Genomic DNA, 23,500 nt, shown 5'->3' with positions numbered 1-23,500 from the left:
ATAAATTAGCCATGCAGTTTAATCTGCGATTTAGCTCCGCCTTGTGATTTTTCTTAGGTTATGCTACTTTAATCTACTTTTTATACAATTTTTTTTGAGGCAAAAAAAAAAATTGGGAACCCATCTCTTTGCTACTCGTGGTGGTGTGTCTTAGCCATGCTAAGCATTTTGTGCCAAATGAAGTAAAAAGGGAAAGATGTATGAGGATAAATCATACTTGATCAGGGTGTATCAACGTGGTGATCGTGGCTGCTAATCTAGAGGCAAGGATTTTTGCTAAACTTTTAAGATCTACATTGAAAAGAGCGATCGGCCTATAGCTCGTACCGGAGGAGGGGGTAACAACCTTCCTTGTGGATATCCACAATCTCAGCTCCATCGGATTTACCGCCTAGAAGAATCGCCTAATATAGGTTAAGGCGCATGGGATACAGGGCAGACTGGAGGTTGTAAAGCAGTCGTGGCCTGGTGCAATCGAGGCTTTAAGGGATTTTATGGCAGCATCTAGTTCCTCAGGAATGATGGACTTGTTCAGGGACAGTAGCTGTGAGGAAGAGAGGCAGGGCAACCCACAAAATGAGAGGTACTCTCAGATTGCTGCACTACAGTATTTATAGTAGCACGATATTGTAGAGAGAGGTGCAGAACGCACAAAATCTATGTGCGATGGCCTGCGGGTCTTTGAGAATCCTGTTTGTGTCGCATTGCATGTGAGCTTCTGTGTTGCATTTGCACCTTAGCTTCTGTGCTAGAATGGAATCTTCTTTGTCTCCTAATTCATAGTAGCGGTGTTAGAAACAACGGAGAGTACGAGTAGCCCTAGAGGAGAGGAGCTGCTAAGTTGGCTTTCAAAGAGCTGAAGTTGGTGAAGGAACTTGTGTCTGGGATATCGGTGACACTTGGTTGGCAATTCGCAATTCAAGCGATGCCAGCTCAGCAAATTTTCTGGAAGTAGAGATCTGAATAAACTTACCTTGCATAGTTGCCTTGAGGACATCCCAGTTAGTGGCATGAGAAGTTTGGTCAGGGTCATTGTGAGTCTGGAATTCCTGAATTGCCTGAAAATTGTGATTAAGGCATCTGTTTTACTTAAAATCAAGTCATCAAAATGCAATCCATGCTTGTGTGCTAGAAAACAGTGGAATTTGATATCCAAGGAAACCGCAGAGTGGTCTAACCAAGAGACAGGAGAGATGTCTAGGGTGCAGAGAACAGGGATAGTAGAGTGATCTAACAAGAGCATGTCTGTGAAAGAGAAATCCCTGTGGACGGCTGAGTAGTGCGAGTACTCACGGGCTGTAGGGTAGAGCATCCTCAAGGAATCATGCATATAGTGAGACTTCAATAAAGCAGTAACTTTGGGATTGTCTAACTTGAGAAGTTAGGTTCACTGGTTTTAGACCCCATCAATGTAAGGTTTGAGAACGACATTAAAGTCTCCTCCCAGTATGATACAGCCTTTAGCTAAAGAGATAGCTTCAAGAAAACAAGAAGAAAAAACCCTAGTCTGTGTTAGGAGCGTATATGTTATCTCAATATAATATCATTTTATTTAGATAGTGCTGTTCTACAACAGAACTCAATGGATGGAATTCAATTGTTTGAAAAGTCAGTTTGGTATTTGTTTTTTCCTGTCTATTAGATAAGAAGAAACAGACTCCTAAATTACTTTTCAAACAATTGAATACCCCCCAATGTGCTTTACAGATGCTATGAACATAATAACAGAATTTAGATTTTATTTTTATTTTTTAAGATTTTGTCAGGGCCCTTAAAATGTGTCTGGAGAGGACTGCTAGTTTTGAAAAGACAAAGCACCTCTTAGTGTTATGGGATGCACATAATAGCGGTTGGGCAGCAACCACACACACAATTGCTAAATGGATTATTTCAGTCCTGTCCTTCAAAGTGTGAGAGCAAACTCCACCAGGATCCTGACTGGCTGTGCCATGCGGCCATCTAGGGTTCTTTCTATTTCTTCCCAAAGACCTACAAATGTAAACATTTTCCACACAATGTCAATAGGTTTGAGAAGGCCCTAAGGTTCCAGTGTCCCCCAGCAGATGTGTGAGAAACAGGCATTTTTATAGTCTCATTAATCCTTTTCCTGAAAATCATTGTTGAACCCGAGATGGCCATCAGTTTTGTGATTTCCTTCTGTTCTTTGTGTGACTTGGTTAGTGCTGAAATTAATGGTAATATTATGTTTGTGTTCCAGGTCAACCCAATTGCCTCTCCCTCCCTGCCACAGCCTGCAACATGCCCCCAGGTGCACTTGGGCCCCCAACGAGCATTGGATGCAGACAGCCCTGTATCGGTCATTAACTTAAAGGATGGCACAAGGCTTGCGGGAGATGATGCCCCAAAAAGGAAGGATCTAGAGAGCTGGCTAAAAGCGCACCCCAATTATGTGGAAGATCTGGGTGCATTTATCCCTGTAAGAGTCTTCAAAAGCAGCATTTTGTCATATTATTTCATGGGTAGATATCATAGAACACAGAATTCTATTAATATGGTTTATCATTGTTTGTAATACGCCAATCAATTTCTCTTTTTTTTCCTCCTTTGCTTGATAGCTCCTTAAGTGCATTGGCTTTAATTCAAATGAGGAGAGAGATAAAGCGGGTAGCCTAATATTTCAAACTGTAAGACTGAATGTGCAGCTCTGAGAGAGCAGTAAACGATGGTATTAGCCTTGATTTATTAATCATTCATGTCTGTATACAGAGGATGCAGCTTCATGAAGGTAGGCCTAAGCAGAAACGGCACCGCTGCAGGAATCCCAACAAGCTGGATGTGAACAGCCTTACAGGAGAGGAGCGTGTTCAGCTGATCAACAAGAGAAATGCCAGGAAGGCAAGTAGCTTGGACCAAGCCAGTTTATACTGTAAATAGCGTAAACAATAACTATACACAGCTTTGCTGAGTAGCTGCACAGATGTACATTTTCACTGTCCTCAAGGAGATGTGAGCATGTTCCTGTGTACAGTATAGTGCCACTATAGCTACTGTATTTCCTCCTTATAGAACTAGGCCTACTATCTTGCATCATCTCAGGCAAAGCATGCTGACATGGATCTAATAATGGTTAGTTTCTATTTCAGTTTGCATTGTATATATTAGGTTATGAGAGGGTGCATCTTCGCTAAACTGTAAATAATAATAATAATTTTTATTTGTGTAGCGCTCTTTTACCAACAGGACTCAAATAAATAGTAAGAAATAAATAATATTGTTGAAATATAGCTGTCCACTATTTGTGTGCTACGTGCAAGACCTGTTTTAAAAACAAGAAAAATCTGCAATTGCAGCCTTTACATCACAGCAAATTTCTGTCTATGTGCAAATGTGTACTCTTTAGCTGGATTTACGCCTTACTTTAAGTTAGGCCTGTCATGGTAGGTTGACTGCTCTAGAACACTCCTTGCCAACACAGGATCTTGGGATTTGGCAGTAGCTCGATCTGTATTTATTGAGTAAACTGTGTTTGCCAATTGATCATTAATAAACTCCGTAGCTCATCCTATCAGCCTGTGTAGTGGAAGTCTTGACACTTATAGTACATGCGATAACGGTCTCTGCTTGTGTTTAGGTTGGGGGTGCATTTGCTCCTCCTCTGAAAGACCTGTGTCGCTTTCTGAAGGAAAATCCAGAATACGGAGTGGCCCCCGAGTGGGGAGATGTTGTAAAGCAATCTGTGAGTACAAATCTGTTAGAGCTTCGTAGTTGCAATGGCTTTATGAATGGGAAGGTATTCTATCTACAAAAATGTGTGGAGCTGCATATGGTACATATAGAATGCTTCAATTATCTCCAGCATTCTGAAAACAGCACAACCTGGAGAAATGTAGGTATCATGTTTAGAGTAACAGCGGTGGTTCTGTTCCTCTGAGCCATCACCCTACTGTTATGGGTGACACTGGCCACTAAACACTTAAGGTGTGTACACACGATGAGATTTTTTCTTACGGGGTTAGAGCGAATCTCACCGTGTGTATGCACCTTAAGTTTTATGCAGTGTAAAAATAAACATTAGCAAATGTATATGGAATTGTATATGTATATGGAATTGTTTCTGTGCCATGACAGATGATGATAACCTTATATTCGGGTTGGGTTCAGGTGACCAGCATTTGGGATCCAGCCGGTCACCATACAGATGCTAGGATCCCGAGCTTTTGATTGCCGGTGGGGGGGGGGAACAAGCGCAACAGAGCCCCTTGCGGGCTCGCTGCGCTCACCACAGGTTCTATTCCCACTCTATGGGTGTTGTGGACACCCACGAGTGAGAATAGTCCCTGTCGATTTTTGGGCTGTCAATCGCTTGGGATCCCGGCGTTGGTATAGTGAGCGCCTGTCTACCGACCGCCGGTCACATAACTACATCCCTTTTTATTCACCTCTATGCAAAGCTACTGTTCTTTGTTATTAGATGCTTTAGGGTGAGAGGTTCCTGGCAGTGTCAGAACTCTTTAACATGATACTTTCCCATTTTGATACTGTTGGTAGCTATTTCTTATGTTGGGGTGAGCACAGTGCATGACTTCTGCCCAGAGTGACTAACCAGCCACTTTTGCAGCAGATCTGTTCCCAGCTTCTGGGTTCAAGGTCATTTGAAAGGCCTCTAAAACAAATAAATAAATTGTTATATGGCCCACCTTTACTCCACTCTGAAAAATTCCTTTGCACTTTCATTATCACAAATAATTTCAGTACTTACTGTGCACCCCTGAAACATTAACTTAGATGTGTTTATATGTTATACATGTGGGTTGGGGCTGTGCTACTGGCGGTCAGCATCTTGACGCCGGGATCCCTGCCGCAGAATGCTGGTGGGGGGGGGGGGCGAGCACATGGAAGCCATTTGTGGCTTTGTTGCGCCACCGGTCACATAACTACATACCGTGGATGATGATTAACTATTTTAGATACGGCCGGTAAAGTTACTTCAGCTCCATTTTAGCATTCTGGGATTCATCTTTGCTACTTTGTGGTGGGTATGGCTGTCGGCATAGATATGTAACCATGGGGACATAGGGGTACAAGGACAACTAACTTTCCAGTTCAGTTGCTGCAACCGTTTTTAATGGGTTTTATACACAGCATTAAATACATTAATTTCAAGATTCGCAGCTAATAGTGATAATAATAGTTGAACTACATTGATCTGTTGCAAGTAAAATAATCGTACAGTTTTGTTTTTGTTTGCCTACAGGGTTTTCTCCCAGATAGCATGTTTGATCGCATCTTGACTGGCCCTGTGGTGCGTGAGGAAGTGAGCAGAAGAGGGAGGAGGCCGAAAAGTGAGATTGCCAAAGCCGCAGCTGCCACATCTGCAGGCAGCTCTGGGAATGTGACCTCACTGATAGCAAATGGCCTGATCCCAGGTATGGATCTAGCCAGCTACCAAGCACTACAGCAGAACTTCCAGAGCCTCCAATCTCTACAGTTGACAGCTGGATTAATTGGTTTACCTGCAGGACTCTCAGCATCTGGTGGGGATGCAAAAAACATGGCCGCCATGTTCCCTATGTTGTTGTCCGGTATGGCTGGATTACCCAATCTGTTGGGTATGGGAAACCTGTTGAATAAGTCTTCAGACCCTTGTCCTGAGGGGAAAGAGAAGAACTGCACAAATGACTGCAAAGAAACTGAGAACAACAGCGAGAGGACGATATCTCCTGCCAGTGACAAACCCAAGCAAAACTCTAGCCCTCCTTCCACATCAATGGGAACTGCACTGCGAGCAGGCTCCTTATCGCTCAACCCACTGTTGTTACCCAATATAATCTACCCAGGGATGCTCCTCACTCCAGGCCTTAATCTTCACATCCCAGCTGTGTCCCAGCCTAATGTTTTCGATGTACAAAATACTAAAAAAGGCAATGGCCCAGTTCAGGCTCCAGATTCCACAGCAGAACCGACTCCTGCTCCCAGTCTGGAAGGAAAAGCTGGGAATGAGGTTGCCTCTCAAAACGAAAACAGCACAGACGAAGGTTCTGAGAAGGCAGACCCTTCATCAGGATCAAATAGTCCCTCGTCGTCTTCATCTGAAGACTCAGACTCTTCGGAGGAGGACTAACCCTTACAGAACCTGCACTTAAATTATATTCGAAAACTTTATTATTATTTTTTATTTTTTTTGGAACCTCCTTCTGCCTACAATTATTTTAATTGTAAATATCTGTGTTACAAATGCATCAAATGATTTTCCAGAACAGGTGGACATTTTAGCATTTGTTCTGAAAATGCAAAGGGCGTTTTATGAAAACGTTTTGCATGTAATACTCTCACAGAGATAAACTTGTAATGTAATATAAAAAAAACAAAAATACACACCGTGCTGTAAGAAGATTATAGCAAAAGGCATTAATTTTGTTTGAGGGAAGTCTGGGGTAATTTTATGGAAAAATTAAAAAAAGAAAAAAAAAAAAAGATAAAGGCAGCCTTGCTCTGTAAGAGCCGTATATAAATAATATATTTGCAGTGAAACACAGAATCCTCTAAGTATATTGTGGTTTTCATTTCTACCTTTTAGTTTTTACAATTTCTTCATGAGTTTCATTTACAGAATTTAGCAATAATTTTGGGCAGTTTACGAATGTTGTGAAAATGTTTTGGCAGCCCTGTTTTTATTTCACCTTAAAGGGAAATTATCATGAAAATTGTATTTTAATTATTATTTTTTTGTTTGTTTTTGTAAGTTATGATAGCAGCATTTAGTCTACTGGTACAGCAAAAATGAGCATTATGGATATTTATTTACATATTATTAATCTGGAATATACACTTTGACTCTAAAAGAGCCTTGTTTCTGCCTCCCCTTAATGAAAGCACAAAGGTTAGATGCTGCCGAATGCCTATGGCCTGCTCAAACTTATAGCACTATCTGCTAATTATGGATTATATAAACCCACACATTGTTCAGTTACAGAGTAAAGTGATCGCCATAAAGGGAGAGACGAGAACTGTAAAGTGACCATAGCTAACGTCATGCCATGAATGAGAAAATAAAAAATATATTATATTTTGCAAATTTACCATCTTTTTTTAAACCAAGCTGTCCATCTATTTACATAACACCATTAATTAAATGCAAATAGTTACAATTATTTTGATGATATTTTCCCTTTTGATATTACGAGAGTAATGTGCAGAGTCTAGAGGGAATGTTGGCTAAACAGATAATTTGCAGTGTGTCCTGTACAGCAGTGTACGCAGTTTTGCCTCAGATAATGCTCTTGGTGCCAGTTATGTCACTGGTATAAAGAAGTCATTTAAAAAAGAAAGTGAAATTCACAATGCAGATAAGACCCCACCAGCACTAAAACTGATGGATTCTTGTTCGGAGTCAGTGTTTGATCCTCAGTGTACATGTGTGGGTGCCAGCGTACTCGTGTTGCCTCCTTAATAACCACAGTTATCACTTAAAGTATAGAAGATACAACCTCAGGTAGTGCAGCATTCTACTGTCTTGTCTTTGGTGTTCTTTTTTTTGGGTTCACTACGATATGCCGGCGGTCGGGCTCCCGGCGACCAGCATACCGCGCCGGGAGCCCGACCGCCGGCTTACCGACAGTGTGGCGAGCGCAAATGAGCCCCTTGCGGGCTCGCTGCGCTCGCCACGCTACAAGCACGGTGGCGCGTGTTTATTCTCCCTCCAGGGGGGTCGTGGAACCCCACGAGGGAGAATAAGTGTCGGTGTACCGGCTGTCGGGATCCCGGCGCTGGTATACTGTGCGCCGGGATCCCGTCAGTCGGCATACTGAAGACCACCCTTTTTTTTTATCACACTCGTTTAGACACTTTTTTTTCCCCTCAAACAGCTGTATTTAGTGGTCTGTCTGTATCGTGCTCTAGAAACAGGCCCCACTCACACCGATTTCTAAAGTACAGATAGCCCTGTACAATTCTGTTAATGGTTTCTCATCTGTATGAATTTATTCTGCCACCAATGTGTAATAACTATGAATATACTTTATAGTCTCAAGCAGGAACTGGGAAAGCAGAATTGTCTAGTTGCCTTAGCCTGTTAATAAGGGCAGGTAGAGCATGCCGGGAGCTATAGTTAAAAATAGCTGTACGGCCCACTCTTGTTTGTCTCTGGTATAAGCAGTTACATATGTATGCATCAGGGATTGGTATTCGTATAACACCATTCCCTTCCTTATTATGAGTGAATGTGCATTGTTGGTTTGTAAAGTGATCATTGCGTCTGTTGTTTGGTGACCAGGGACTTAAAAAAATAATTTTCAAAACACGAACCATTTTTTGGCATATTTCAGATTATAAAACATCCTATAGAATGTGGTATTTTGAGGTTGTTTGGACATTTTAGCTTCGACGTGAACAACCCGTGACTTGTAGGCAGCCTTTTCCGTGATAAGTCGCCAGATTCACACACCCTGTCACGTACAGAATGGAAACCGAAACGGAAATGCAGCACCGTCAAATGTTGGCTGTGTGCTACAGTCTGTGGCTGTCCAACTATTCGAAAATACACTTTCTGGCATACCCTCCAGCTTTAGGGTTTCCTACCTGTGATAAAGGGTCTGATTCAAGCATAGTCGAATAGTGCATGTCCATCTGCTGTCCTGTATTTCCTAAGAAAGCTGGGTTGGTTGTGAGAGAGATCCAAATGATCATGTGAAATCCGGATACCCTGGTTTAATCTTGGCTGTTGGTAAAACTACAGACAGGATGAAGTGTGCAAGTACCCGGGGACATCAACTGAGGATGAAAATGTTGCAAATGAGAAATATACTTTTAGCACATTGGGCAGCAAATAAATTGGACCTAATGTAGAGTTGGGCAGACGCACTTTTTATTTTTTTATTTTTTATTATTTAATACATATATCCAACAACAATCTTGGCTTCCAGCCGTATGCTAATTCAGTCACACCTTACAAATAGGACTCTTTATACTTAGGGAAGCAGAACATAGTTGGGGAGGGATGGCGTACCGAAAGGACCAGATCAGACATTTATTTACTGGTCAGTAGGTATGAATGCTTGACCCCCTGGTGCAAAATATGCCCCAATGATGACAGCAATATGCATCAGTATGAATACTGCAGTCTATATGCATCATCTAATTAATGTGTGCAGTCTGCAGCAGGAAAGAAGATTCCAATTTAATTTTTAATGGTAAGACAGCGGATGTTTGTATTTATTTAAACATCGTGTTTTTATTTTGTATTTGCTTATGCATGTAATTATTTGTACATAAATATGGCTTTAGTGTTTATTAATAACCCTTTCCAGACAAAGATAGTCTTATTTATGACACTTCATTAAAGTACTACCTTGTGCAGATATTAGGTAATGTAATAGCATTACTGCTAACATCTCCCAGTGTACATGTAGAACTGTTCTCTTCACCACTAACCTTAGAGCATATGCTTCCCTTACTGAGCTGGAGCCATCATGAGATGAGTACAAATCACATACCGTAGTGCATAAAAATACACCTTTTTCTGGCATTTTTTGTTTGCCTTTGTCATGAAGTGCATCCAACTCTACATAAGGCCCCAAATGTATTAAGCCTTAACAAGAGATAAAGTGGAGACGGATAAAGAGTGATAAATGACCAGCCAATCAGTTCCTAACGGTCATTTTTTAAACACAGTCTGTGACATGACAGGAAGCTGATTGGCTGGTCATTTATCACTCTTTATCCGTCTCCACTTTATCTCTTGTTAAAGCTTAATACATTTGGGCCTAGGTCCGTTGTCTTTACTGTGACTTAAGAAAGTGTGTGATACAAAACATTTTTTATATTTTTAAATTAAATATCCCCTTTCTGAGTAGACAATACAAATTTGAATTTAATACAGTGACATTATCAAAACTTCTACAAATGTTGCACGTATCAGTGAAAATGTGTAAGCGGACAATATAACTTGCAGTAGGTATTGCTATGAGGCAGATGGGAGGACAGCGGCCTATTGCATACTTTGGTTCTTAGCTTCTCTGCAGTGCAGGTTTCTGGCAAAGCTAAAAGTACATTTGTAACATTAAAGGGATTATTGTCAAAAGTCTGGACAACACTCCCTTACTAAGCTATCCCCACCTCGTGGCAAGTCATAACACGTAAAGCTAAATACAGTAGGTAGGTTGTACTGTAGTATATGGGGTAGATTTACTAAAGCTTCTAAAACAGACAACTGGTGTTGTTGCCATAGCAGCCAATCAGATTATATTATTTTCTAGAATACAATAGAGCAGGGATGGGGAACCTTTGGCCCTCCAGCTGTTGTTGAACTACACATACCAGCATGCCTTGCTACAGTTTTGCTATTTGGCCATGCTAAAACTGTTTCAAGGCATGCTTGGATGTGTAGTTCAACAGCAGCTGGAGGTCCGAAGGTTCCCCCATCCCTGCAATAGAGAAATGATATCTAGAATCTGATTGGTTGTTATGGCAACACCACCACTTAATCTACCCCTATGTCATTAAGAAGGTTTGTTTAAGGTTTATCTGCATTCATTTGTGTCCTGTTTGTATCAGAAAGAACTTTGTTCATAGAATTGCTTGTCCATTTACGCATAATGTCCTGTTACTAAATAGCAGATGTTGCAAAGTACTCCTAATTTATATTTTAGCTACATATTTAGTCTTAATCTGATATGCCTAATAAGATTTTAAAACAACTGTACTGTATTTTACATGTTTAGTATTCCCTTTACTCCAAGCCTAGCAACTACCATCATATCTGGATGCTACTAACATTGTGCTTCTAGATCACAAGTTATAGTTGCAGATGAATCTTGGGAAAGCGGTATATTGGCAAATATGCAGTAGCATTGCAAATAAGGCTACTATGGCTAAATGGTCTTGTAATGTCAAGGCTGTCCAGTCTGTTTGAGGTGTGTAATGCCATACAGGCTTAAGACTTTTATATTAATGTTAATGCCCGTTTTGTATTATCCTATCTGTGTTCAACATAAAAGTCCATAGTGCAGATACCTCAGAATAGTGTTGAATATATTTCAAAGTTCAGTGTGGAGCTTACTGTATCCTAGATGCAGCTGGTATTTGAACTCTGTTCCTGGAGTACTAATGGTGCCATTGCCTTTCAGAGCTGTAGCTCTGTATATGCTGATGTAACCATCGTCACAGGCGGCTGTATGGCCAACCACCTAAGAGTGTAACTATATGGCATATTCTCGTCCACCATCATGTGAGCAAGTGCTGCAATTTAGCAGTAGCACATTCATACTTTAGTATGCTTCACATGATGAAGTCGGATGTGTCTGTCTCTCATATCCTATGCACTCCCAGTATTTATGAGTATACTGTAGTGGTGAGTTCTAATATTGTTACTGCACTACTTGCAAGAAATGTGTCTATACATGGTATGAGTTGTTAGACCACCCAATCTTCCCAATACAAATCTGATACATCACAATATCACATGTTCTTTTGCCAAAAAGCTGCATTTTACACTTGCATTGCCTGATAAACATTTTTCATATATTTTTATTAGTCAACTTAAAACAACTGTATTTGTATCCTTCAAAGGATTTCCTTAACATAAAGTGAAACCTGAAGTAAACAACGTTGCTTTGGTGCAGGTGGATACAATTTCTGCAGCAACATTATTACCAAGACTTGTGTTGGGTGAGGTCAGCTTGGTAGATAATTAGCCAGAGGGGTTGTAAACTTATTGAAGGTTATTAGAATTTCTCAAAAGGTGCAAGCATTCAGCAATGAGATTTTATAAGCGCCTTGCGTCCTATTGGAGAAAGAGCACTATATAAATAAAATGTATTATTATTTTTATTTGTCTATTACAAGTTCTATAAAGGATGTGTCTAATAGTAAACAGCTCCTAATATACAGTACAGTCCTATTTTAGTTTTTTTTGTTTAGTTTCTAGTAATTTCTGAAAATGTTTTAAATGCCACAGAGTGGGGTTCATGGGGTAACTTCAAGTATTAGCTCTTGAAGGTAAGCTTCCTTGGATGTCAGCTGGCATCACATTATTGCACAGCTGGCGTAATATTTGATAGCGCTCTAAGCAAAACTCTAGCCTTAAGCGGTTTCTCTGGTAAGTGTCTATATATTGTCTGTATTGAAAACATATCTTTACTGATGAAATTGACAAAATAGGAAAACCTATAGCACTTGCTATGTAAGGACACTACAGCAGGTATTCTCACCTGCTCCAAAGGGAAGCACATAAGGGACAGGTTATTTTGGGAGGGAAATGCACTTTTTTAAGGAATAAATGAAATCCCACTAACAGTATTGAGTCTCTGTCCCCAGATATTTTTTAAAATGTGTGTCAATAGATAGTATGAGAACGTTAGCTGTTTAATGACTCGTATTTACAGCCCATGTTTCCGGCTTTACAATCTGCGTGTCTACTGTTTCCAGATACCTGCAAATATGCTGGTTGTGTTCTGTGTGGTCTGAATCGGCTTGTAGTTGAACATGCGTCTTCAAAGAAAAGTCCTTTGTAATTTATTGAATTACTTTCTATGATGTTCTATAGAGCAAATGGAAGTTTTAATTATTTTTTATTAAACATATTCTTTGATTACCTGTGATGTAATTTTGTCTGATCTGCTTCACATCCAATGGTAAAATAATATGAATACATGCTAACATACGCCTACCATATGAAAGGAAAAAATAGGGACAAAGTAGGCTGCATCAAGATCTAGCCAAGCGCTGTCCACAATAAAGCACACCCCCATTTTACTGAAGTCATGCCCCAATAGGCCACTCATTTCTGCTAGCAGGTTAGGTACATTGTAATCAGTTAGCTGGCTTGTTTTCTCATGAGACGGGACTGCAGCCAGATAGAAATGTTCTGACATAGTCTCGATCTAGCTGCATCCCCTGTCCATTAAACAAGAAATCCTTTCCTCCTCTGGCCTCCTGCCAGTGGTGTACTAGTCTGTGACTGACTATTTGTGTCCAGGAATGCTGTGCGTGCGAATGACACTCTGGAGCGCACCCACCCTTACAAAAGTGAGAGGAAGGGACCTTATGAGCACTATTACGCTGGACTCTGCAAGTGCAGGTTTAAGCGGCAGAAGGAGGGGACTGATGATCTGTCTCCCCTGCTTTTCATGCCTGGATAATGCCACATAAAGGAGTATTGTCCCTGGGAGTGTACTGCACATACATCGGGGTAGATGACACTGGAGGAAGTGGTATTCCCACAGTGGGAACCTATGTCTGTGGGTGGTTATGCCACTGCTGATTGATCACCAATTGGGATTGGAGGGTAAAGGGACTGGGGGATTTATTTCCACTGGGAAGGTGGGCTGTAATGCTATAATGGAATTTATGGACACCCGCCATGCTTATTCCAATACAATATTTCAATACATTTTTAGAAGTGTTTATAACTTAAATTACATATCATTGATGTGTGTGTGTGTGTGTGTATATATGTATGTATATATATATATATATATATATATATATATATCATTTTTATTTATTTTTCTTGAACAGTGGTTCTCAAACTGTCCTTAGGACCCCACATAGTTCACATTTCTAGGTCACCCAGCGAGTGCACAGGTGTATTCATTCCTCACTGACATGTTTTAAAAGATCCACAGGTGGTGCTCATTGTTTCACTTGTGATTCTGTGAGGAGACCCAGGAAAGCATGCACTGTGGGAGGACCGAGTTTGAGAACCTGTGTTCAAGAAATAATATCTTATCAAAATCTCTGGCGGAAAACAAAATGTCTGCCACACATTGGGGGTATCCAATTAACTGTGAAGAAACATCTGGAGTGAAAAACTGCAGGTGAAACAAAATCCCTGATAAGCTGCGGTAATTTACGGCGGGTAACTGGATATCCCCCATAGTGTGTTCAGATGTCCGCATGTCCATGGGATGGCAGAGGGGGAGAAGGATCCTACATTGCGCACACAGATCAGAGGGGCATTGTGCCATGTAACTGTGGTTGCCATGGTAGCTCCATCATAAATCATTACTAACAGCCTGAATTTATTCTAGCCTTCCACAGTGAATATATGAAACGAAAATCTGTTTAGGTTTTTTTTTTTTTTCATTGGACTGTTGCTTTAAGATTCAACCAAACTGTCACACCTAATGCAAGGCTACTTTGAGAATTGGCCTGTGTATTGTGAACATTTTGATGTATCAAAGCAGTGAAAAGAGTGGAGAAGTTGCCCATAATAACCAATCTGTGTCTCGTCTACCTATCATTTTATAGAAAGTGCGTGGTAAATGTAACCTTGAAGGTTGTTATGGGAAACTTCTTCACTGGTCTACTTCACTCTTTTCACTGCTTGAGGCATCAACCAGAATGTGGCTAAACTGATGGATTATAAATGTCTTCCGAGTAGGTGAAATAAAAACACAACAGACCTCTCGCAACAATGGGTAGTAGCCAATTAGATCCGATCCATTTTCGGCCAGTGAAAACGAACGGATATCACGATTAATGACCGATTTGTCATTATCACTGTATCCAATTAGGGTCTGTCTGCATCAGCCGAAAATGGTTGCGCAAAAACACATGGGAACGGGGATAAGTCCCCGATCCCATGTGTTTTTGCGGCTTCGGCAGCTGCTTATTTCGGATTATGCTTCAAGTAACAGGTTATTCTTACATTCATCATTCGGAGTTGTAGGAAAAAGAAAGGGCACCATTGTAGCGATGAATAATCGACACAGGAACAAATGAAATCTGGTATTATAAAGTATAAATGTCTGCATAATATATATAGATGTAATACATAAAATACAGACCTGAGGAGGCCAAATACATTATCTCGACTGCATAAGCACAAAAAAACTGTTTTCCCGGTCCACTGAAAGATGAAACATTTACAGTATATTATATTTACCAAGATAAAATCTAGACCTGCAGGTTGGGGAAAGAAAAACTCTTGTGGGGGGGAAGGGGGGCATGATATGTGCTGCATTTGGGGCTGATTTAGATAGCCTCGGAGGGTCAATTAGCTTGCGGTAATTAATCACAGCTGATTGAATTCCCCCTTATGTGTTAACACTCGAAAACAGATCATTTAAATGGTGGGAAAAAAAAGGGGCCCGTTGCTAAAAAATGTGAAAAAGCTTGAGGCTACCCCCATTTTCTCTAACGTCCTAAGTGGATGCTGGGGACTCCGTAAGGACCATGGGGAATAGCGGCTCCGCAGGAGACTGGGCACATCTAAAGAAAGCTTTAGGACTATCTGGTGTGCACTGGCTCCTCCCCCTATGACCCTCCTCCAAGCCTCAGTTAGATCTCTGTGCCCGAACGAGAAGGGTGCACACTAGGGGCTCTCCTGAGCTTCTTAGTGAAAGTTTTAGATTAGGTTTTTTATTTTCAGTGAGACCTGCTGGCAACAGGCTCACTGCATCGAGGGACTAAGGGGAGAAGAAGCGAACTCACCTGCGTGCAGAGTGGATTGGGCTTCTTAGGCTACTGGACATTAGCTCCAGAGGGACGATCACAGGCCCAGCTTGGATGGGTCCCAGAGCCGCGCCGCCGGCCCCCTTACAGAGCCAGAAGGCAGAAGAGGTCCGGAAAATCGGCGGCAGAAGACGTCCTGTCTTCAACAAGGTAGCGCACAGCACTGCAGCTGTGCGCCATTGCTCTCAGCACACTTCACACTTCGGTCACTGAGGGTGCAGGGCGCTGGGGGGGGGCGCCCTGAGACGCAATAAAAACACCTTGGATGGCAAAAAAATGCATCACATATAGCTCCTGGGCTATATGGATGCATTTAACCCCTGCCAGAATCCATAAAAAAGCAGGAGAAAAGTCCGCGAAAAAGGGGCGGAGCCTATCTCCTCAGCACACTGGCACCATTTTCCCTCACAGCTCCGTTGGAGGGAAGCTCCCTGTCTCTCCCCTGCAGTCACTACACTACAGAAAGGGTTAAAAAAAGAGAGGGGGGCACTAATTAGGCGCAGTATTAACTATACAGCAGCTATAAGGGGAAAAACACTTATATAAGGTTATCCCTGTATATATATAGCGCTCTGGTGTGTGCTGGCAAACTCTCCCTCTGTCTCCCCAAAGGGCTAGTGGGGTCCTGTCCTCTATCAGAGCATTCCCTGTGTGTGTGCTGTATGTCGGTACTTTTGTGTCGACATGTATGAGGAGAAAAATGATGTGGAGACGGAGCAGATTGCCTGTAATAGTGATGTCACCCCCTAGGGGGTCGACACCTGAGTGGATGAACTGTTGGAAGGAATTACGTGACAGTGTCAGCTCTGTATAAAAGACAGTGGTTGACATGAGACAGCCGGCTACTCAGCTTGTGCCTGTCCAGACGTCTCATAGGCCATCAGGGGCTCTAAAGCGCCCGTTACCTCAGATGGCAGATATAGACGCCGACACGGATACTGACTCCAGTGTCGACGGTGAAGAGACGAATGTGACTTCCAGTAGGGCCACACGTTACATGATTGAGGCAATGAAAAATGTTTTACACATTTCTGATAATACGAGTACCACCAAAAAAGGGGTATTATGTTCGGTGAGGAAAAACTACCTGTAGTTTTCCTGAATCTGAGAAATTAAATGAGGTGTGTGATGATGCGTGGGTTTCCCCCGATAACAACGGATAATTTCTAAAATGTTATTGGCATTATATCCTTTCCCGCCAGAGGTTAGGGTGCGTTGGGAAACACCCCCTAGGGGGGATAAAGCGCTCACACGCTTGTAAGGGCTCTACCTTCGCCTGAGATGGCCGCCCTTAAGGATCCTGCTGATAGAAAGCAGGAGGGTATCCTAAAAGGTATTTACACACATACAGGTGTTATACTGCGACCAGCAATCGCCTCAGCCTGGATGTGCAGTGCTGGGTTGGCGTGGTCGGATTCCCTGACTGAAAATATTGATACCCTAGATAGGGACAGTATATTTTTGCCTATAGAGCATTTAAAAGATGCATTTTTATATATGCGTGATGCACAGCGGAATATTTGCCGACTGGCATAAAGTCTAAGCGCGTTGTCCATTTCTACCAGTAGAGGGTTATGGACACGTCAGTGGTCAGGTGATGCGTATTCCAAACGGCATTTGGAAGTATTGCTTTATTAAGGGAGGAGTTATTTGGGGTCGGTCTTTCAGACCTGGTGGCCACGGCAACAGCTGGGAATTCCACGTTTGTACCCCAGGTCGCCTCTCAACATGAGAAGACGCCGTATTATCAGGCGCAGTCTTTTCGTGGACAAGCGGGCAAAAGGTTCCTCATTTCTGCCCCGTGACAGAGGGAGAGGAAAAAGGCTGCAGAAATCAGCCAGTTCCCAGGAACAGAAACCCTCTCCCGCCTCTGCCAAGCCCTCAGTATACGCTGGGGCTTTACAAGCAGAATCAGGCACGGTGGGGGGCCCGTCTCAATGAATTTCAGCGCGCAGTGGGCTCACTCGCAAGTAGACCCCTGGATCCTTCAGGTGATATCTCAGGGGTACAAATTAGAATTCGAGACGTCTCCCCCTCGCCGTTTCCTAAAGTCGGCTTTACCGATGTCTCCTTCTGACAGGGAGACAGTTTTGGAAGCCATTCACAAGCTGTATTCCCAGCAGGTGATAATCAAGATACCCCTCCTGCAACAGGGAACGGGGTATTATTCCACACTGTTGTGGTACCGAAGCCGGACGGCTCGGTGAGACCGATTCTAAATCTAAAATCTTTGAACACTTACGTACAGAGGTTCAAATTCAAGATTGAGTCACTCAGAGCAGTGATTGCGAACCTGGAAGAAGGGGACTACATGATGTCTCGGGACATCAAGGATGCTTACCTTCATGTCAAAATTTACCCTTCTCACCAAGGGTACCTCAGGTTTATGGTACAGAACTGTCACTATCAGTTCAGACGCTGCCGTATGGATGGTACACGGCACCCCGGGTCTTTACCAAGGTAATGGCCGAAATGATGATATTCCTTCGAAGGAAGTGAATTTTAGTTATCCCTTCCTTGGACAATTCCCTGATAAGGGTAAGATCCAGGGAACAGTTGGAGGTCGGTGTAGCACTATCTCAGGTAGTGTTGCGGCAGCACGATTGGATTCTCAATATTCCAAAATCGCACCTGGTTCCGACGACGTGTCTTCTGTTCCTAGGGATGATCCTGGACACAGTCCAGAAAAAGGTGTTTCTCCCGGAGGAGAAAGCCAGGGAGTTATCCGAGCTAGTCAGGAACCTCCTAAAACCGAGCCAAGTCTCAGTGCATCAATGCACAAGGGTTCTGGGTAAAATGGTGGCTTCCTACGAAGCAATCCCATTCGGCAGATTCCACGCAAGAACTTTCCAGTGGGACCTGCTGGACAAATGGTCCGGATCGCATCTTCAGATGCATCAGCGGATAACCCTGTCACCAAGGACAAGGGTGTCCCTCCTGTGGTGGTTGCAGAGTGCTCATCTTCTAGAGGGCCGCAGATTAGGCATTCAGGACTGGGTCCTGGTGACCACGGATGCCAGCCTGCGAGGCTGGGGAGCAGTCACACAGGGAAGGAATATCCAGGGCTTATGGTCAAGCCTGGAGACATCACTTCACATAAATATCCTGAAGCTAAGGGACATTTACAATGCTCTAAGCTTAGCAAGACCTCTGCTTCAAGGTCAGCCGGTGTTGATCCAGTCGGACAACATCACGGCAGTCACCCACGTAAACAGACAGGGTGGCACAAGAAGCAGGAGGGCAATGGCAGAAGCTGCAAGGATTCTTCGCTGGGCGGAAAATCATGTGATAGCACTGTCAGCAGTATTCATTCCGGGAGTGGACAACTGGGAAGCAGACTTCCTCAGCACGACCTCCACCCGGGAGAGTGGGGACTTCACCCAGAAGTCTTCCACATGATTAAAAACTCGACAGGTATTGCGCCAGGTCCAGGGACCCTCAGGCAATAAGCTGTAGACGCTCTGGTAACACCGTGGGTGTACCAGTCAGGGTATGTGTTCCCTCCTCTGCCTCTCATACCCAAGGTACTGAGATTGATAAGATGGAGAGGAGTAAGCACTATATTCGTGGTTCCGGATTGGCCAAGAAGGACTTGGTAACCGGAACTTCAAGAGATGCTCACGGAGGATCCGTGGCCTCTACCTCTAAGAAGGGACCTGCTCCAGCAAGGACCCTGTCTGTTCCAAGACTTACCGCGGCTGCCTTTGACGGCATGGCGGTTGAACGCTGGATCCTGAAGGAAAAAAGGCATTCCGGATGAAGTCATCCCTATCCTGATCAAAGCCAGGAAGGATGTAACCGCAAAAACATTATCACCGCAATTGGCGAAAATATGTTGCGTGGTGCGAGGCCAGTAAGGCCCGACGGAGGAAATTCAACTGGGTCGATTCCTACATTTCCTGCAAACAGGAGTGTCTATGGGCCTGAAATTGGGGTCCATTAAGGTTCAAATTTCGGCCCTGTCAATTTTCTTCCAAAAAGAACTAGCTTCAGTCCCTGAAGTTCAGACGTTTGTAAAAGGGGTACTGCATATACAGCCTCCTTTTGTGCCTCCAGTGGCACTTTGGGATCTCAATGTAGTTTTGGGTTCCAAAAGTCACATTGGTTTGAACCACTTAAATCTGTGGAGTTAAAATATCTCACATGGAAAGTGGTCATGCTGTTGGCCCTGGCCTGGGCCAGGCGCGTGTCAGAATTGGCGGCTTTATCCTGAAAAAGCCCTTATCTGATTTTCCATTCGGACAGGGCGGAATTGAGGACTCGTCCTCAGTTTCTCCCCAAGGTGGTTTCAGCGTCTCACCTGAACCAACCTATTGGTGGTGCCTGCGGCTACTAGGGACTTGGAGGCCTCCAAGTTGCTAGACGTTGTCAGTGCCCTGAAAATATATGTTTCCAGGACGGCTGGAGTCAGGAAATCTGACTCGCTGTTTATCCTGTGTGCACCCAACAAGCTGGGTGCTCCTGCTTCTAAGCAGACTATTGCTCGTTGGATTTGTAGTACAATTCAGCTTGCACATTCTGTGGCAGGCCTGCCACAGCCAAAAATCTGTAAATGCCCACTCCACAAGGAAGGTGGGCTCATCTTGGGCGGCTGCCCGAGGGGTCTCGGCTTTACAACTTTGCCGAGCAGCTACTTGGTCAGGAGCAAATACGTTTGTAAAATTCTACAAAATTGATATCCTGGCTGAGGAGGACCTGGAGTTCTCTCATTTGGTGCTGCAGAGTCATCCGCACTCTCCCGCCCGTTTGGGAGCTTTGGTATAATCCCCATGGTCCTTATGGAGTCCCCAGCATCCACTTAGGACGTTAGAGAAAATAAGAATTTACTTACCGATAATTCTATTTCTCATAGTCCGTAGTGGATGCTGGGCGCCCATCCCAAGTGCGGATTGTCTGCAATACTTGTACATAGTTATTGTTACAAAAATCGGGTTATTATTGTTGTGAGCCGTCTGTTCAGAGGCTCCTCTGTTATCATGCTGTTAACTGGGTTCAGATCACAGGTTATACGGTGTGATTGGTGTGGCTGGTATGAGTCTTACCCGGGATTCAAAATCCTTCCTTATTGTGTACGCTCGTCCGGGCACAGTATCCTAACTGAGGCTTGGAGGAGGGTCATAGGGGGAGGAGCCAGTGCACACCAGATAGTCCTAAAGCTTTCTTTAGATGTGCCCAGTCTCCTGCGGAGCCGCTATTCCCCATGGTCCTTACGGAGTCCCCAGCATCCACTACGGACTATGAGAAATAGAATTATCGGTAAGTAAATTCTTATTTTTGGCCCCGGTAAATTGATTTGAGGACTAATTGAATTCACCTATAATAGTTTGGGTTTGCACCAAAGGCTATAAATGTCTTCCAAATCCTATAGTAAATAGAGTAAGAATTTTTTCTGTTTTAAAGGAGTACAGATGTAGCCACGCTCATCCATCCTGTGACAAGGCTACACGGGCATACGGCACGCGCCTAGGCCCAACGTAGTCAGCCGGGCCACATTTTAGTAAGCCATCCATGTATTCCTATAGATTAATGTACCTAGACTCACGTGTGTGTCCTAGTCGTGGGCAAACTTGCAGCGACTGAAGTGCTGCGAATACGCTGAGCTACATGCTGGCTGAGCGTGACTACATCTGTACCTCACTCACTTTTTTCGCACAGGCCATTCAATTTCCTACACCCTTAAAGACAAGATTTTTGGGTTTGGATGCATAATCTGTGGCTGAAGATCTGGTAGAGGCATGTCCGTTCCAGAAGTATCCCCGAGGCTACTACAACCACTGCCAGTGTACACATAACTAAAGCACTGCTAGCTCTTTTAATGCTTCTCAGTTGATCCTTGAGCATGTAGACAATGAGAAAAAAAAGGACGTGGCACATAACTTAGTTGGAATTGACGGTATTTATTCTTGTTTATTCTGTTCACCTTCTCCAGGATGGACTTGATATCAACAGAATGTTGCAGGCACTGAAAGAGTACTAAAAAAGAAAGCATAACTAAACTACTCCAGTAAAGCACCCCAAAGAAGGGCTTGCCTAGCAAGGGTGCTCTTTAATCTTTTGGGCGTAGCCTTAATTTTCCTGTTGTAGAAATTCTCCTTGAAACTGTAGCTAAATAGTTCCTCAATGTTGTACAACGTTCCTGCCAGTCAGGACTGAACGCAACCCTGTAGTGATGGCACATAGACACCGAAGACCCCGGTGAGCTTCCTAGTACAGATGAGGAGGCCCGAATTGCCTACGTAAATTTGGTACTTGGAAGTAGCCACCGCTGTCCTTGTTTGCCCACCTCAAGGCCTCTTGAGAGAAGGTAAGTCACTTTGCTAGAATACAGTACACTAAGAGACAGTTTGTCATAGCCACCAATTATCGGCGGTGTTGACTGATAGTTTTAAAATGGCAACAGAAACATGATAAACCGGTCTTACGTAGATTCCTGTTGCTATTTTAGAACTATTAGTCAATGGCTTTAACAAACTGCTTTTTAGTAAATATACCCCTAAAATTACACACATACCGGTCTCCATCAACTGGGAAACAGGATAAATACACCTAGCGGAAGAAGTCACGTTATATAACTGGGGTATTTATTTTTCCTGTATTCTAACTGCCTGAGGAGTCCATCCATACATTATGGGTGCCCTCTAGTATTTCATGGAAAGTATATTAATAATTATTTTTCTCTAACGTCCTAGTGGATGCTGGGGACTCCGTAAGGACCATGGGGAATAGACGGGCTCCGCAGGAGACTGGGCACTCTAAGAAAGATTTAGTAAAACTGGTGTGCACTGGCTCCTCCCTCTATGCCCCTCCTCCAGACCTCAGTTAGAATCTGTGCCCGGACAGAGCTGGGTGCATTTTAGTGAGCTCTCCCGAGCTTGCTAATAAGAAAGTATTTGTTAGGTTTTTTATTTTCAGAGAGATTCTGCTGGCAACAGACTCTCTGCTACGTGGGACTGAGGGGAGAGAAGCAAACCTACTAACTGCGGCTAGGTTGCGCTTCTTAGGCTACTGGACACCATTAGCTCCAGAGGGATCGAACACAGGACCTGACCTTGTCGTCCGTTCCCGGAGCCGCGCCGCCGTCCCCCTCGCAGAGCCAGAAGTCAGAAGCCGGCGGGTTGAAGAAAGAAGATGTCAAAATCGGCGGCAGAAGACTCCTGTCTTCACATGAGGTAGCACAAACACTGCAGCTGTGCGCCATTGCGCCCACACACTCCGGTCACTGTAGGGTGCAGGGCGCAGGGGGGGGCGCCCAGGGCAGCAATTAGATACCTCCTGGCAAAAGCAGCATATATACAGTTGGACACTGTTATATGCATGAGCCCCCGCCATTAATTTTACACAAAATCACGGGACAGAAGCCCGCCGCTGAGGGGGCGGGGCCTTCTTCCTCAGCATTCGCCAGCGCCATTTTCTCTCCACAGCTCCGCTGAGAGGAAGATCCCCAGGCTCTCCCCTGCAGACTCACGGTAGAAAGGGTAAAAAAGAGAGGGGGGCACACAAATTTAGCGCATTTAATATATATACAGCAGTTACTGGGTAAACACTAAGTTACTGTGTGATTCCTGGGTCATATAGCGCTGGGGTGTGTGCTGGCATACTCTCTCTCTGTCTCTCCAAAAGGCCTTGTGGGGGTCCTGTCCTCATATAGAGCATCCCCTGTGTGTGTAGTGTGTCGGTACGCGTGTGTCGACATGTTTGACGAAGAGGGCTATGTGGAGGCAGAGCAAGTGCAGATGAATGACGTGTCTCCGCCGATGGCGCCGACACCTGATTGGATTGATATGTGGAAGGTGTTAAATGATAATGTAAACTCCTTACATAAAAGGTTGGATAAAGCTGATGCCTTGGGACAGTCGGGGTCTCAGCCCATGCCTGATCCTACAGTGCAGAGGCCGTCAGGGTCTCAGAAGCGCCCACTATCCAAAATGGTTGACACAGATATCGACACGGATTCTGACTCCAGTGTCGATGATGATGATGATGCAAAATTGCAGCCTAAAATGGCTAAAGCCATCCGCTACATGATTATAGCAATGAAGGATGTATTGCACATATCATAGGTAAACCCTATCCCTGACAAAAGGGT

General features: G+C 43.7%; 1 protein-coding gene across 2 annotated transcripts in view; it reads left to right on the top strand.

The window, feature by feature from the left end:
- Positions 1–7,036, top strand: part of CHD9 (chromodomain helicase DNA binding protein 9) — a 575,583-nt gene extending 568,547 nt beyond the window's left edge. For both annotated transcript variants that reach the window (XM_063945309.1, XM_063945308.1), the window contains exons 36-39: positions 2,219–2,437; positions 2,728–2,856; positions 3,593–3,697; positions 5,216–7,036. In XM_063945309.1, coding sequence (XP_063801379.1) covers positions 2,219–2,437; positions 2,728–2,856; positions 3,593–3,697; positions 5,216–6,082 — 1,320 coding nt within the window. In that variant the 3' untranslated portion in view covers positions 6,083–7,036. The remainder of the gene's footprint in view (positions 1–2,218; positions 2,438–2,727; positions 2,857–3,592; positions 3,698–5,215) is intronic.
- The last annotated feature ends 16,464 nt before the right edge of the window (positions 7,037–23,500 follow it).

This window comes from Pseudophryne corroboree, chromosome 11 (genome assembly GCF_028390025.1).
Source record: "Pseudophryne corroboree isolate aPseCor3 chromosome 11, aPseCor3.hap2, whole genome shotgun sequence".
Taxonomy (NCBI): domain Eukaryota; kingdom Metazoa; phylum Chordata; class Amphibia; order Anura; family Myobatrachidae; genus Pseudophryne; species Pseudophryne corroboree.
The sequence above is the reverse complement of the archived record's forward strand: the minus strand, read 5'-3'. Positions and strand labels throughout refer to the sequence as shown.